Below are 16403 nucleotides of genomic sequence, written 5' to 3' on the forward strand. Positions count from 1 at the left end.
CCTCTCCCATTATCTCAGTAGGCTTCCCTCCTTCAGGCAAATGGCAGTTCCCAGCTAGAAACAAGCTGCCATCATTCAGCTTTGAAAGAGAATAACCCTGCTTGTAGCTTTGCATGGTGAAGTGGCCTTCTCCTTTCTCTATTAAGAACCAAACCTGGCTAAGTTAGATCTTCAAGTTTTACTACAAAACTCTAGCAGGAAGAACACAGAGGAGACCATATAAGGATAGTTCCCATCAGGAAAAGCAAAGCAAATGAAAATATTAGGGGAAGAGGGGAGTGGGGAGAGGGGCAGGGAGAGAGAAAAGAGGAGAAAGAGAGAGGGGAGAGAGAGGCAGAAAGAGGTAGGTGAGAGAGAGGGAGATCAGAAGTGAGTAGTCCTGGCTTCACATTCCTTGGGGGTCAAACCTTAAAGGTGAGGGGAGGGCTTACATTTCAGATTTCAGAGCCTAATTCAGGAAAATAATAGAATCTTCCTAAAGCAAGTTGGCACTACCCAGGCAGCATATTAGAAAAGACTTAGAAATTTGTGTGGACAGCAGGGTAATGAGAAAGTAGCTGGGAGTTCATGGGTGCCCCAGGGGGAATGAGGAAATGCCAAGGGAACCAGTCAGTTAGAACTGGCCAGGAAGCTGCTGGGGGTGGTGCAGGGGGCTTGCCAAGAGGCTGCCACAAGGACCACAGACTTAAGCAGCCACAGCTAGTGGCCAGGGCTGGCACAAAGTGCTCATCACACCCACACCATAGTCACACGGGGCTGGCACAGCATCACAGCCAGAGTTGCGACCAGCCACTTCTCAGTTAACCCAGAAAGACCCAACAGGCGAGATGTGCACCAGGCATCCTTCTCCTGAAGGTCACAAAATCATCACAACCATAGGTGAGTTCCCTGGTACCTAGATGTCAGCTGGGGAGGAGAAAGAGCTCTGACTGGGAGTACTTTAACCCGAAGAGACTGAGATACTTTAATATAGTGAAGTTTAAATAATAGTCCCTGAACACAGCCACCACCCTACTCCCCATCATCAGGAAAAAGTGGAGCCAGATAGATCAGTTATAGAGAATATAGGAAGTTGTTTTCCTTCCTTCCTTCCTTGCTTCTGTCTTTCCTTCTCTCCTCCCCTTCCCTCCTCTCCCCTCTCCTCCCTTCCCCTCCCCCTCCTCTTTTTTTCCCTCCCTCTCTCTCTCTCTCCCTACATTCCTCCCTTCCTCCCTCCTTCTTTCTTTCCATATTTTTTGAGTTATGTATGATGGCATTCCATGTATATCCCCCCTTTGTAAGGATAAGTAAGAAACTAAACCCAACTATCTCTTCCTTTCATCTACAAGAATACTAAAAGTCATAGAGAAACACAGGAAACTAACTGATTTGGGTGGTGTCTTTTTTTTTTTTTTTTTTTTTTTTTTTTTTAAATATCTGATGAAGTTGTTCTTAGGGAACACTGGATTGCTTTTAAAGTACTTTCATCAGTATCCAGAGAAAGTGTCCTGGAGTAGCACATTATATCCTCTTTTCTAGTTTATCAATTTCTAACTCCCACTCTACTATTTCAACTATATGTTAAAGTTTTTTTCTCCCTTTTTCCCAGAGAGCCTATTAATATTGCATCACGTGGAATGTATTTTTCAAAATAACCATTAAAAGTGAAGGCTGAGGCTGGGCGTGGTGGCTCATGCCTGTAATCCCAGCACTTTGGGAGGCTGAGGCCTGCAGATCACTTGAGGTCAGGAGTTCAAGACCAGCCTGGCCAACATGGTGAAACCCTGCCTCTACTAAAAATACAAACAAATTAGCCGGGCATGGGCATGCCTGTATTCTCAGCTACTCAGGAGGCTGAGGCAGGAGAATCGCTTGAACCCGGGAGACGGAAGTTGCAGTGAGGCGAGATCATGCCATTGCACTCCAGCCTGGGCAATGAGAGCAAAATTCTATCTCAGAAAAAAAAAAGTGAAGGCAGAGAAAAAAATCAAAGGTTACTGTAAATCTTAACATTAGAAGCCCTGCCTGTTTCAGAAACATCATGACATTTTAATAAAGAGGTACTACTCTTATCAAAATTTTCCTACTCTTAATGGAAAGAGAAAATTATTCTGGCTAGATGCTGGCCAGGTTACGTACTTTTGCATTATCTGTGAGAAAATATCCACTCCAAAATCAAAAGCCAGTTTGGGATGAGTTAAAAATTGGATTATATTCATAATAAAAATTAAATCCCTCAGTCCTTAACAAACAAAAGATTTATAATGACTCTGCACCTCTGACATTCTAGGTACACTGAGATTTGGTTAAGTTGAGAATGAAAATAAGGAGCTAGAACTTAGCTTGCTATTGCAGAGAAAAGCTCAGAATGATACTGTGACATGAGGGTTTCTGTTTATCCCTAAGGCTGGTGTGGCAATGACACAAAGTTTGATTGTGTCTTTTTTTCTTCCTTCTTCCCTTTTTTTTTTTTCCTTCAAAGATGTTGAGCAGCAGGGCTAATGGTTCCCCAGCAGGGTGCAAAGACAGCAGAACGCATAGGAATCAGATGTCAATGTATTCCTTTGAGATGCCCTGCTAGGACACAGCTAACTAACCAGGGCTTGAGTCTTCTCTTGGGGAAATGTGCTTTGATGGTTCCCTGCCCACTCTTGCCTTCGTGATTAAAAGGCTGTCACCCATAAATCACGACTTCATCCTGTTACAATCATTTTCTTTCTTTCTTTCTTTCTTTCTTTCTTTCTTTCTTTCTTTCTTTCTTTCTTTCTTTCTTTCTTTCTTTCTTTCTTTCTTTCTTTTTTCTTTCTTTCTTTTCTTTTCTTTCTTTCTTTTTTCTTTCTTTCTTTCTTTCTTTCTTTCTTTCTTTCTTTCTTTCTTTCTTTCTTTCTTTCTCTTTCTGTCTCTCTCTTTCTTTCTTTCTTTTCTCTCTCTCTCTCTCTCTCTCTCTCTCCTTCTCTCTCTCTCTCTCTCTCTAAGGAAAAGTCTGAAGATTAAAATGACAGCAAGTTCCAGCGAACTCTATGCTCACATATAAACATATGGATAGAAGCCTGGCCTACATCCTTATTAGATAACTATCCATCGATCTGGGACTGTTCTGTGCGTGTGTCCTACCCACCTGGCATGTTGGGAGAGCTAAATCAATGCCACAATGACATGCTGTCTTTTTCCACTTGAGATAGAACCAGTCAGCCTCTCTTGTTGACAATACATATGGTAAAGAGGACCTGCACATCTTTTTTTTTCCTGTTTCATTTATATATTTTTATATATTTTCTGTCTGTCACTTTCTGTCAATCTCAAGATTACTTAGATAACCTCCTAGTGAATAGATTTTGGAGGAGGGGGAGTTCCTCATTGTTTTCCCTCAATGTAGTAAAAAAAATGAGTGGAACTGGAAGCTATCTCAGATAAAAGAGTTTTGATTTTAAATGCACTGGGCATCCAAAATATACTGGTGTGGGTTGCCAACTCGGCACATAAATAAGTAGCCCTTCAGGCACCTGAGAGTAGTGATAATCTTCACCCTTTGCTTGGAGAAGAGCTAATCTCAGCAAACAGGAGCACAAGCAGAAAGTGCTTTATCTATTTCATATTTGACAAGCACAACCCTTTTAAAACCACGAAGTAAAACCGAACTACCCAGTGAAAGTCAATGAAGTCAAAAAGCTGTACCCAAACCATATGTGTATCTACTGTGCAGCTGCATGGCCACCCGCCCCTGCCAAACTCGCTGTTCTGTCCCACTGCTGTTCCCAGGAGCCTCCAGCCGTGGGGTGCCCTGGGTCAACTCCCACCCTCTGTAGACTCCAACTCTCCAAACTTCTCCACCAGCAGGAAGATCCCAGCTCTCTCTATGAGAGTGCTTGCCTTGGGCTCTACATGAAGGTTCTTGCCATCCAACCTTGCCCTACCTTGGGGTCAGGCCTTGGCTGTCAGAGGGGACATGCTTTGTCTCATGTGTACTCCTTGGTATCCTTTTGCCGTATGCCTAGACCAACATGGTAAAGCGAAGCTGAATTCTTATGATGCTGTTTGTCAGACCAATCACATCAGGGATTCCTGCCACCTGCACACTTCCCACTTGTCTTTGATCCTCTCAGACTCCTTATTATTGCATTTTTATGTTCAAAACCCCAAACTTGACTTTCACTGAGTTATCTCAGTGAATGGTGTCACATCAGTGACCTTCTTGGCTTGTCACTTCCTCAAGATGTTGTGTCTTCCCACTAATGGTGATTCCTGCCCACTGACTGATTTGATTTCAGTTCAGAAGCACCAACAGTTAATGTGAGATTATCCAGTTAAATAGTGGAGGGAAGGGAGAACACTGCATAAGATGAAATAAAATGGGACCCTCAGAGAGGATACTTAAACTTACCCTACAAAGTTTCAGTTTGACGGCTCTTAAAATGATTGGTTTCAAAGCCTTGTATTTAAAACTTACAAATGAAATAATGAGTTTTTTTTTTACTTAGTGATAATAAGGAATCAAAAAGAGCAAGATTTTCATCCCCTGTTAAATGAAAAGATACAGCAGCAAGTATGAATATGAGCTTCTGTAAACAGCTCCTTCCATATTCCCTTTCAGCATGACACATCTCTCCCCAGTTAGTTAAATAATAAAAAATGGTGCAAGAAATTTCCATCAGAGGTGAGGAAGGGCAGTAGAAAGGTCACTACACCAAAACAAAGGTCAGGGGTGAGCAGGACACAACTCTCATTTGGTGGGACCATCACTTAATCTTTCTATATGTTAATTTCCTGCAGCTGAAAATAGCAGAGGTCTCTAACCCACAGATAAGTAGTAAAGTAAAACAGATGTGAAAAATCAGGATGATATATAATGTGAAGGGATAATATTACTCCCTAAATTCTAGAAATTGCTATTTCCACTTAAATTCAAATAACTTCCTTTGTAACCTAAAGATTTCAAAGCATTTAATAGGAAGCATAAGATAAGCCCTAAAGGATTGTGAATTAGTAATAAAGCAAATTAACATGGAAAACCATATGAGGATCCTTTACAGCCTTTCCTATAACCAATCACATAGGAAGAGTGTGTAGACTTTGAGTTCACTCCAAAATAGCTTTGCAAACTAGTACCAAAACTTTATCAGCTTCCCACCCCAATACATGTCTTCATCCTCCTAAGCTTTACCCAAAGTAAAAGGAATGTAGTAATTGCACGACTAATTTCTTCATCCCATTTATTGCCTAAGTGTGCACACAAAACTGAATAACGTTAAAAAGTAATTCAACATGTATAGTCCAGGTCAGTTTCACAAAGCAAGATATAAGTGACCCAGAAGTTGTTGGGCTTTGCATATGGGGGCCTGCTTATTCGGAGACACTGAGGATGGGAGGAGCCAACAGGAAGAAAAGAGAGTTGAGGATCCCCTTAAAATAAAGTATACATCATTTTCTATTTTGTTTGCCCAATCTTTCATTATTAAAGAACATTATGTTCCTTTTTTAACTAAAATAAGCAATTGTAGATTATTTTAAAACTTTACCTGACTTTATGGTATCATGTATTTAATGACTAATATAAAACAAAAATGAATTTATTTTTGTTATAGTTATTAAAAATTACATATCCATCTTCAAGACAGTATTCTAAGTTTGTCTGTTTGTTTTCAGGGTTCTGTGATAGGGCTCAGCAGTTCCTAAAAGTGCTGAAAACGAAGTGGTAGATGATCTTGAACTTGATGGTTGTGAGGTCCTTAAAAAACAATACTGTGTTTTTAATAGGGTTACATAGGGTGAGGAACTAAAGAGCTTTTGCTTTCCCTGCATGTTTCTCACTTTGAAGTTAGACAAGCAGCTCAGTTCTGATTGAGCTAGGTTGGGGGTAAAGAACTTGCCAGGTTTTTACAAATGAAAGCAAATGCTTAGAAGTAAAATTAAAAGCCAATGTACACTAAACTGTTAGTGTTAACTGACGCCAGCCCTGATCCGTACTCAAAACGTGGAGTGTGAACCATTCAAAGCGACACTTTTCTCCTTTCAGAAGGAGAGGCCTACACACCAAGTAGCAAAGCTGGAGTCATTAGTGCATCTCGCTCAAAATTCACTGGTGAGGATTTGCCGCATGCATCTCAGACAGGCAGATTTTGAAGCTGGAAGGTGTGTCACAAAACCCCCCCGCTCAGACTGTGGGGTCAGAGCAGAGCACTAAGTTTCCTGGAATCCTTATTCTCACATGATATTAATAAAGAAAATTTGTTAAAAAAAATTCCATGGTCAAATATGTTTGAGAAATTGAGTTGATCAAGTTTAAACATGTTTCTTGGCCCTGTGAGCTTTTGTTGAACAGATAGTTATTAGATGATGGCTGGATGTTCATGTTCTATGGCACACAGTTTGAGAGATAGTAAATAAAATATTATTATCCCTGGTTTACAGATGAGGGAGTGGAGGCTCATGGAGATTATGTCCTAAAAGGTGGAGAATGCAGGTCTGCAGCCTCTTAGAACCAACTCTTCCCAGACAGGGGACAGTCAGAAGTTCAAAAAAGACAAACTGCAGCCAGAGCTCTCAGCAATGTACATACCCTGGAAATGTCTCCTAAAATGAGTGCTTTTGAGAAGCACACACTTTTCCTTTTCTGATTCAGTCAGAACATGTAGGCCCTCCCAAATCAAAGTACCTGATACAAAGGCATGCAGATGCTGTCAATCCACTCCAGTTGCAACCGAGGCAGTTCATCTTTCCGGTTCCGATCAAAAATTGCCTAGAATCAGGGGGGCGGGGGAAGAACCTTGCTTTACTACACCGAAGTATTTTACAGGGTGCTTTGTCAAACACTTTGCTACAGTGATCCATTTTTTACAAACTGAACCCTTCACAAATCACAATCAATCTTTACACATACTTTCTTCTCCTTTATCATGATGAGAAATGAAATGTTTTTACCTCTTTTTATGAGATTTGTAAGCAAATTTACTTGAACTTTCTAGCGTGCAACTTCTTGGGGCAAAAACCCGTCTTCAAATATAAGCAACTGCTACTAAATCAAGTCATCAGGTCACTGCGAATTGAGTACAGGTCAAGTGGAAAGGAATATGTTTTACTGCCACAAAAATAATGCAGGCTTTCATTTCTATAGTGAGAGGTTGGGATAGAATGGGACAGATTGGAAAATATCCTTAAAAGCAATTTTATTGTAAATAGAAACCATTTATACTACTTTTTCAGGGTGAGGGGTTGATTTGGCAATTACATATGTTTTTCAATAAGGTTCTGTCATTAATAAATTTTTAAATATTTATCTATCATTGTGTGGATGATGGTGGATGGTACACATTATCTCTTCATTCCCAGCCCTTAAGCTTTATGATGTTATAATGTTTGAGATAATTTCGGTATATTTTTAAGAGAAATAAATGACATTTTTCTGTTGGGCAGACTTAAGGGAAACAATCAATTGGAATTTTAGTGTTAAAATTAATTCACTGAACAAACACTGCCAATTCTGTCCCAGTGAGACTGCCTCTCCCTTTGTTCTTAAGGAGTCAGGCCCAGGCCTGAGAAGCTCCCTTGTGCCCTTACTTATCTAGAAGACTGGGCTATCTAGTTATAACTTGCCCTCCCTTAATGTTATACAGTAAGTTTTATCTTTCCTCTACATAAAACGTGGCATTCACATCATTTTGGTGTCCTTATAGGCCATGAGGGCAGAGCCAAGCAATCCCCTTGGTCCAGAGGTGTTGGAAAATCCTGCCTCCTTCAGATGTATGAACAAGAGTGGGAGTGGGTGGGGCAGAAATCACTAGCTGCCAAATCTGAGGAAAATATCTCCAAATTGGGGAGAAGGTCACTGATACCCACAGGCTCTTCTCATCCTTGTTTTGCAATGGGAGATGGGAAATAGCAGGACAGAAGACTGGAATTTAGAGAAAATTGTGAAAATGTGCTGGAGAGAGGGATAGCTCTTGTGAATAATATGAGTCTTGGTCCAAAATGTCTCTTTAGAGCTGGGTGCAGTGGCTCATGCATGTAATCCTAGCACTTTGCGAGGTTGAGGTGGGAGGATCACTTGAGTCCAAGAGCTCGAGACCAGCCTGGACAACAGAGTGAGGCCCCTGTCCCTACCAAAAAAAAAAAGTTAGCCAACTGTGGTGGCACACACGTAGTCTCAGTGACTACAAGTCTCCTCCTGAGAGGAGGCTGAGGTGAAAGGATTGCTTAAGCCCAAGAGGTTGAGGTTGTATTGAGCTATGATTGTGTCATTGCATTTCAGCCTCGGTGACAGAGTGAGACTCTGTCTCAAATAAAATAAAATAAAATAAAAATAAATAAATAAATAAACAAAATATTTCTTTAAAAAATATTATTCTGGGCTGGGTGTGGTGGTTCATGCCTGTAATTCCAGCACTTTTTGAAGCCAAGGCAGGAGGATCACTTGAGATCAGGAGTTTGAGACCAACCTAGCCAACATGGCGAAACCCTGTTTCTACTAAAAATGCAAAAAATTAGCTGGGCGTGGTGATGGGCGCCTATGATCTCAGCTACCTGGAAGGCTAAGGCAGGAGAATAACTTGAACCCAGGAGGCAGAGGTTGCAGTGAGCCGAAATTGTGCCACTGCACTCCAGCCTGGGCGACAGAGCAAGACTCCATCTCAAAAAAAAAAAAAAAAAAAAAAAAAAATTAGGTTTTATTTTCTCTATAGTTCTCTTTGCTATATAAAATTTTCATGATATGTGGTCTTTTGTGACTTGGCCTCTTGCACTGTTTTCAAGGTTTACCCATGTAGCATGCATCAGCATTTCATTCATTTTTATTGCTGAATAATATTTCATCGTATAGATGTTTTATTTATTTGTTCATCAGTTGATTGACATTTGAGTTGCTTCCAGGATATTAGGAATAATACCGGTGAACATTCACATACAACTTTTTATGTGGATGTATGTTTTCATTTCTCTTGGGGATATACCTAGAGGTAGAATTTCTAAGGCATATGGTAACTCTGTTTAACTTTTTGAGGAATTGACAAACTGTTTTTCAAAGCAGCTGCATCATTTCGCATTCCTGCTAACAATGTATGGGGTTCCAATTTTTCCACGGCCTCACCCATCGCTTGTTATTGTCTGTCTTTTTTGCTATAGCCATCTTAGCAAAAGTGGTATCTCATTGTGGTTTCAGTTTGCATTTCCCTGATGACTAATGATTTTGAGCATCTTTTCATGTGCTTTGTGGCCATTTACATATTTTCTTTGGAGATATGTCTGTTCAGATCCTTTGCCTATCTTTTAAATTGCGTTGTCTTTGTATGATTTGCAAATATTTTCCCATAATATGGGAAAATTTACTTTCTTGATAGTGTCCTTTCGTCCATGAAAGTTTTTAATTTTGATAAAGTTCAATTTGATTTTTTTTTTTTTTTTTTTGAGACAGAGTCTCACTCTGTCACCCAGGCTGGAGTGCAGTGGTGTAATCTGGGCTCACTGCACCCTCTGCCTCCTAGGTTCAAATGGTTCTCCTGCCTCAGCTTCCTGAGTAGCTGGGATTACAGGTGCTCACCACCACACCTGGCTAAATTTTGTATTTTTAGTAGAGTCAAAGTTTCACCATGTTGGCCAGGCTGGCCTTGAACTTCTGACCCCAAGTGATCACCCACCTCAGCATCCCAAAGCGCTGGCATTAAAGGCGTGAGCCCACTGCGCCTGGCTGTTCAATTTAATTTTAATGAAGTTCAAATCAACATCTCTGGACCAACATCTCTGGGTCATTTTGTCTTTTGTCTCCTGTGCTTTTGGTTTCATATTTAAGACACCATGGTTAACTCCAATCTGGAAGATTTGTACCTATATTTTCTTCTAAGAGTTTTATAGTTTTAGCCCTTACATTTAGATGTATGATCCATTTTGAGTTTATTTCAGGGTATGCTGAGAGGTAGGGAACCAACTTCATTCTTTTGCCTGTGGATATGCAGTTGTCCTTGAACCATTGTTGAAAAGACGTTATCTTGGCACCCATGTTCAAGATCAGTTGACCATAATTTTAAGGGGTTTATTTTTGTACTAGTCACTTCTTAATCAATGCTTAATGAGGAAAAAAAACAAAAAACAAAAAAAAACGAGTGTGAGGCCCCACACAGTCCTGTGCTTCACAGCATTTTGCATCTCATAAAATTAGTATTAGTAATTATTTCATGTCTATATTTCCCACCAGTTGACAAGATCCTTGAGGGCAGGGAAGATGGTGTCTTCCTCATTGCTGGATACACAGTGCCTTGCTTCATGCCCGACACCTGGAGGCACTCAGGCAGGCTTTCCTAACTGACTCACTGCTTCCAATCCTGACCCTCTGGCTGTGGGCCACATTAGCCTTTGTCTTCATGAAGTGACTCCCATGACGCCTGGGACCATGATACCTGAGAGGGCTCCAGGACAGTTTTTTTCCTAAATATCAAGGGATAATGGGCACAGCAGGTGTCAGCTCTGGGTGCATGCATTTACAGATATTTCTGGAAAAGAACTGAGGGCTAACCCTGCCACATCAGCCAGGCCTCCCCTGATGACACGGTCATCAGTGGTGCTCCGTAGTCTTTGTGAGAAGACAGAAGCATTTAGAGCTATGTTTCTACCACAAAATTAATTTCATTTATGTCTGCAGAAAATGCCTTACCTGAGCCTACAGATAAAGGCTCCTTAGTGCTGCACTACTGCACCCGCCAGCTCACCAGTGCTGGCAATTTACTCCTATTTTTTCATTTAATTAAAAGACCTGTGGTATTGTTGCATTGTAAACTCTTCAGAGTATGCCTCTGAAACAGTTTTTAAAGGGGGAAAAGCTTTTATTTGAAAGTAGAGATGAGAGAATTTGGGTCATAGTAGGTTTTATACATTAACTCTATGTATCCCAAGCTAATATTTTTATTTTTATAACCAAATTTGGTGACACCACCAAAAAAGGGATGTTTTGACAAACTAAGTCAATGCTGCTTTGAAAACCAAAATAATTGGTGTGTGTTTCAACCTATGTAGCTCTTGACCTTTTGTACATAAGCAACTGATTAAGAATAGTCAAAATTAGCAAGACTGCATTCTTACTTCAAGCAGGTGAAACTATTCAAACTAGGAGCTAGTTCTCTTGCTTTTCCTTGTTTTTAAATGTCAGCAAAGAAGGATGTCTTAAAACTTGAAGACCTTATAAATACCTCCAAATGTTCAAGTTCAGTTAATTTGGGTTCTCATAAACAGACATTCTTGACAATTGATACATTCCTTGAGTATCATTGAATCTACTGTGCTATGCCAGGCTTTAAAATGCTTTGCACCACTCTCAGAGTCATTGGGTTTTATGTTTTTAGCTAATCATTGGTTAGTAATAAAGAGGCTGCCCCTCTTGAGGTGGTGACTGAGGCAGTTATGTCTTCTGTATCCTTATGCTTAAAAACAGCATCACCGGCCGGGCGCGGTGGCTCAAGCCTGTAATCCCAGCACTTTGGGAGGCCGAGATGGGCGGATCACGAGGTCAGGAGATCGAGACCATCCTGGCTAACACGGTGAAACCCCGTCTCTACTAAGAAATACAAAAAATAGCCGGGCGAGGTGGCGGGCGCCTGTAGTCCCAGCTACTCGGGAGGCTGAGGCCGGAGAATGGCGTGAACCCGGGAGGCGGAGCTTGCAGTGAGCTGAGATCCGGCCACTGCACTCCAGCCTGGGCTACAGAGCCAGACTCCGTCTCAAAAAAAAAAAAAAAAAAAAAAAAAAAAACAGCATCACCTTGAGCCTACAGTAAACATGCTTAAGTAATAACTGAGCAGGTGAGTCCAATATAAATAGCGTTCCAATCACCAGAACCTAGTTCCACAGGTGAAACTTTTTCCTTTTGCAGACAAAGAAACAGAGATTTGAAATGATTTGTTTTTGGGATTTTGAAAGTTGGAAATTGGAAAATAAAATCTAGCTTCTCAAAGCTAGACAGCCTGCCTTTAATTTTTGCTGCACAGTGTTTCTATTCTAAAGTAGGCATACATGAAATGCCAGCACTGGGCTTTGAATTATTCAAATTCCACTTTGCTCATCCTCCCTCGTGCCTACTTGTCCCACTGTGGGTGCGCAGGAAATGCTTGTTAAGTAAGTAGCTCACCACTCTTAATCAGAGACTTGGGAATAAGAGTGTTTAGCATTTAAGTTTAATTAATGTTTTAAACTTTCAGGAGTGCTTCCTTAAACCCATTTTCAGTCTTTCCCATTTCCAACTTGTAATTTGGAGTTGTTTTTGAAAATGTCATTCAAAAGGGTAAATATGCGATAATTAAAGGATGAACTCACCGAAGGGGTGAGTTTGAGCTCTAATCTCTCCCGATCTCCTTGTTCAAAGAACTCACTGGTTACAAGTTCTGCCACCTGAAACATATAAATATTTCAATTCATGGTTATGTGTAGTTTATCACGAGACTCGGAAGTTCTTTCTTGCTTATGTATTTGGTGATCCTCATCAACACAGACAATCATTTAAAAAGCTTATGAGGAAATAAGTATATTAACCTTTCATGTTGGAAATCAGTTTCATTCATTTCATCAGCAGAACTTGTGCAATGTAATTTTAGATGCATGTCAACAGGCAATCTCCCACTATACAGCTTCCATATTTGGGTTGAGGCAACAGGTTGCCAGCTTCAAAGCAGGAAAAGTTCTTATACAGAAAAGTGAAGCAAATATTCATTTAATAATAATGTGTAATTATTATTATATTATGTAATGATAGTTTAGCCAACTTTTGATTGTTTCTATGTAGAATCTTTATTTTGTTGCATACTTTTATATTAGCCCAGCTTCATCTTGCCACACGAAAACTCCTCAACTCCCTCCCTACCAATGTCTGTATGCACTCTGGGAGGGATAACCCCAGGGCACATCCTCTGCTTCCCACTGTTGCAATCAATCAAGAGGCAGGACTAATGCTAGATTCACTGTTAATAGCAGACTTTTACAGTAGGTCACGGTATAGTTTGAAGAGCGTGACTTGGTCTTCAGGCTGTCTGGATCTACGCACTAAAAGTGTTAATTTATGGTAGGCGCTAGTTGATACAAGGACAATGGGGCGTTTGTTCTACCTTAAACCTTAAACAGAGACTTATATTTTTCTGCTTTTAATCCATTAGCTTGGATGGTCAGCAGCTACTGATTATTGCCAAGCTAAACAGATTTCTTTCTTTTTTTTTCTTTTCTACACCTTCACTTCTCAGGATAACTTGTGAGAAGCAAATTGATATAACAGATTAAATGTTGAATGGCTATTTTCAACGCTACTATGGTGTGCATCCAGGAAATTTCTGAGATGAACTAGCTGGATTTAAAAAATATTGGAAGAGTAGAATAAATCCCAGACAACTTCATGGCAAGAGGACATGGATACCAAACAAATTTTTCTCTATTCCAGGTTCTTATGAAGATAAGGTTCTTAAATCTGGCAAAGATGAGACAGTTTAATTTTGGTGAAGTGCATAGTATCAGGATAACTCCGTTGATCTCTCAAAAGATTTGGTCAGTCACAGATTATGGATAAAACTGAAACAACACTAAACTCACACACACACACACACACACACACATATCTGAGAGTAGCATGTGTGCAGTCACATATAAAGAAATCAAATATCCAGTAACTTCAGATTTCTAATATTTCTATTAAGAAACATGGGCCCTTTTCAAGAATTTAACCACAAAAAAACTAGTTGGAACTGACTGAAAAATCCCCTTCACCCCAATCTCTTGTATATGTTCCTGTTTTCTAGGACTCAATTCACTTGTCTCCTCTCCAGTCTCTCCCGCTACCCTGCATTTCAGCACACCAGGCTTCTCTCTTCTTTCTCTGGCCTTCCTTTGAAGAGGAAATGGTCCCCTAAGGGTATGACCTCATTTATTCAGTTCCCAGAACTCTCCCTCAGATTGCTCTAAGCTAGGTCTTTTGCATTAAAGAATGTAAATGTGCACATCAGGCACCTCAAGGTGGGAGTCCTGCATAGGTCTGTAGCCCCTGAAAAGAAAAGAAATTAAAACAAAATTCTGTCCTTGCTCTTTCTCAAGTAGTTGTTGGTATCTCCCCTGTGCTCCTTTCACAGCTTAACTTGCACAACTGCTTTGTTTGTACTTAAAAACCCAATCAGGAACATTCAGTGGTTCCTGATTGAATTTTTTATTAAAGAAGGAAATTGAGATGCTAATCAGGCCTTGGGGGAATCACTGGGGAAACCCACATGCTTAGTCTTGTTTGCAGGAAGGGAAAGTAGAATAGACCCCAGCAGAAAACATTTTGAAAGGGAATTTTTAAAAATCAACATCCAGGAAGTTAGAGAAATATTTTTTAAAGAAAGGGCTATTGTTTTCTCCAAATGTTTCCTAAAATTTTGAAGTGAGCGTTAAAAAAAAAACAAAAAACAAAAAAACAAATTTAACCCATCAATTTGGAGACAAATAAGAATGAGATTGCTAGCTTAGAAATGCGACAAGCTTTCTGATAGAAACATTAGGAAATACATGGTTTTGTGTTTTATTTCCCTGAACTCTTACGTTTCTGCACTTTTCAACAGAAGCTCACATCCAGAAAATAAAATAATATTTACACTAGTGACGGAGAAGACCACCTACAAGCAGCTATTGGGCCTCCCAGGTTGGCCTAAAATATCAAGGCAGAAATTTTTTTCCTTGCAAGTACTTTGCCCTGTCACTTTCCTGTCCCCTGGGGCTACTGCTCCTTGAGCTCTTGACATGCTTTTTACTGGGGTTTCTGAAGGTGCTGGCACATCATACCTCACCCCATTCCCTTTCTGGTCTTCTCTAGTTTTCTCTCAGTCCTCCTAACTTCCTCACACTCTCCACCTCCTTCCATCCCTATTACAGGAGCCTCCCCGAGTACTACACTTTTCCCCAATACCTGGAAGAGCCTCCTACCTCTTCCCTGCAGTCTACTCACCAACTCTCCCAGAAGGGAGACCTTCCCGTATGGGAAAGGGGAGGGGGTAAGATGAACAGTGGGCAGAGATGCGGAAAGAAGCTAGTCAACCACGCAAATTCTTCACAATTATTCTGCTTTCTGTGACTTTTTGTAACTTCAAATATGTCACACTGAAATTTAAACCAAAGCACAATTGGTGGAATACTCTATAGGAAAACTGCCTGATCTACATTGGACAGTGTGAGCAAGAAATAAGCCTTTATTTGTGTTGAACGACTGAAATTTCAGAATGTATTTGTTACTGAACCAAGGCCTAGCCTATCCTTGACTAATACAAAAATTAGTACGGAAGTGAGGTGTTGCTATTAAAAGAGAAAAGAAGAGAAAGAGAGAAAAAGACCGTAAAACATGTGTCATCAGCTTGGGGGCCAGGTATTAAGATAATGAGGAGGCTATAAGGATGAGAATCCATGGCAAAATAATTTGTACAATTATAACTAAAAGCTAACAATGTTCTGAATAAACTTACAGTCTTGGGAGATGAGATTAGAAAACAAAATGTTGGTAAAATGTGATGATTGCCATTGACTGTTTTGCTAGGAATTACAGGAAGTGAGTTTAGAAAAGGAGGAACAGGCTTATAACCAGGAATGAAAGGGAATAGAAACAGTCACAAATTCAGGGACTTGTAGGGATGGAAGACAAAATTACTTCTCAATTCCAAACTGTGAAAATGAAAATTGTGATACACTTTGACGAAGTTTGATTAAGACTCAGCTTTGTAACAAGAATCAAATCAAAGGTATTGCCAACACACCTAGGGTTAGATTCTGAAGGAATTTATAGTTTGCAGCATATCCTTTTAACTGGACAAAAATGGCACAACGAAATGATTTACCTGTACGGTTCTCTCACTGAAGGCTGTTAGGCCCAAGGCACTAGGAATTAAGTCAGAAATGAATAAATATATTTGCCATATTTCTTTATTCCTAAATGTAAAGAAGCAAATAAATACAGAAAATCTGGGATGTTTGTATGGAATGTGGATGTGGTTATGGGCAAATGGAAAGGACTAGAATCAAAGACATAAAAAGCTGACTAAACGTACAAGAGAGTTTTAGTGCTAAAGAAACCCTAAGCCCATGATTACACAAAACAGGTGTTGGAACTTCAACCTTCTTTAGGTGAGAAGAAGGCAGTTTGACCTCCAGATAAAGCTAAGAAGGGTGATGGGAAAGGAATAATTTCCCAGGGAGGATTGAAAGGTCAAGGGAAAAAGGAACTGGAGAGCATCTCCCAGAGAATCAGGGTCCCCTGCATGGTAGGGCACCCTCACAGTGAGTACCCAGCGGAATTCTAGAGTTGCCATGGACCACTCACCACTCCACATTGCTATGAATATCACTCATCTCTTCCCTTTCTGAATGGGAGTGTTATAATGGATATTTTGTCTTTTCGGTGTATGTTGGATGCTGTATTTTGGGTGTGTGTAGGTCTTTAATCTGCATCC

At 40.2% G+C, this 16403-nt stretch overlaps 1 protein-coding gene and 1 long non-coding RNA gene across 5 annotated transcripts in view; one reads left to right on the top strand and one right to left on the bottom strand.

Annotated features, from left to right (window-relative positions):
• The window catches only part of PDE11A (phosphodiesterase 11A), a 455368-nt gene that overhangs the window by 29861 nt on the left and 409104 nt on the right, over positions 1 to 16403 (bottom strand). For both annotated transcript variants that reach the window (XM_031651382.1, XM_009182512.4), the window contains 2 exons: positions 12268 to 12342; positions 6632 to 6715 (listed from right to left, as the gene is read on the bottom strand). In XM_031651382.1, the coding sequence (XP_031507242.1) occupies positions 6632 to 6715; positions 12268 to 12342 (159 nt within the window). The remainder of the gene's footprint in view (positions 1 to 6631; positions 6716 to 12267; positions 12343 to 16403) is intronic.
• Positions 1 to 16403, top strand: part of LOC103876349 — a 51850-nt gene that overhangs the window by 3889 nt on the left and 31558 nt on the right. For 2 of the 3 annotated variants that reach the window (XR_004176580.1, XR_002516176.2), the window contains exon 1: positions 612 to 879. The exons of the other annotated variant lie outside the window; for it this stretch is intronic. This is a non-coding gene — a long non-coding RNA (uncharacterized LOC103876349). Of the gene's footprint in view, positions 1 to 611; positions 880 to 16403 lie in introns of those variants that run through there. 3 annotated transcript variants of the gene reach the window in all.

This window comes from Papio anubis, chromosome 10 (assembly GCF_008728515.1).
Source record: "Papio anubis isolate 15944 chromosome 10, Panubis1.0, whole genome shotgun sequence".
Lineage (NCBI taxonomy): Eukaryota > Metazoa > Chordata > Mammalia > Primates > Cercopithecidae > Papio > Papio anubis.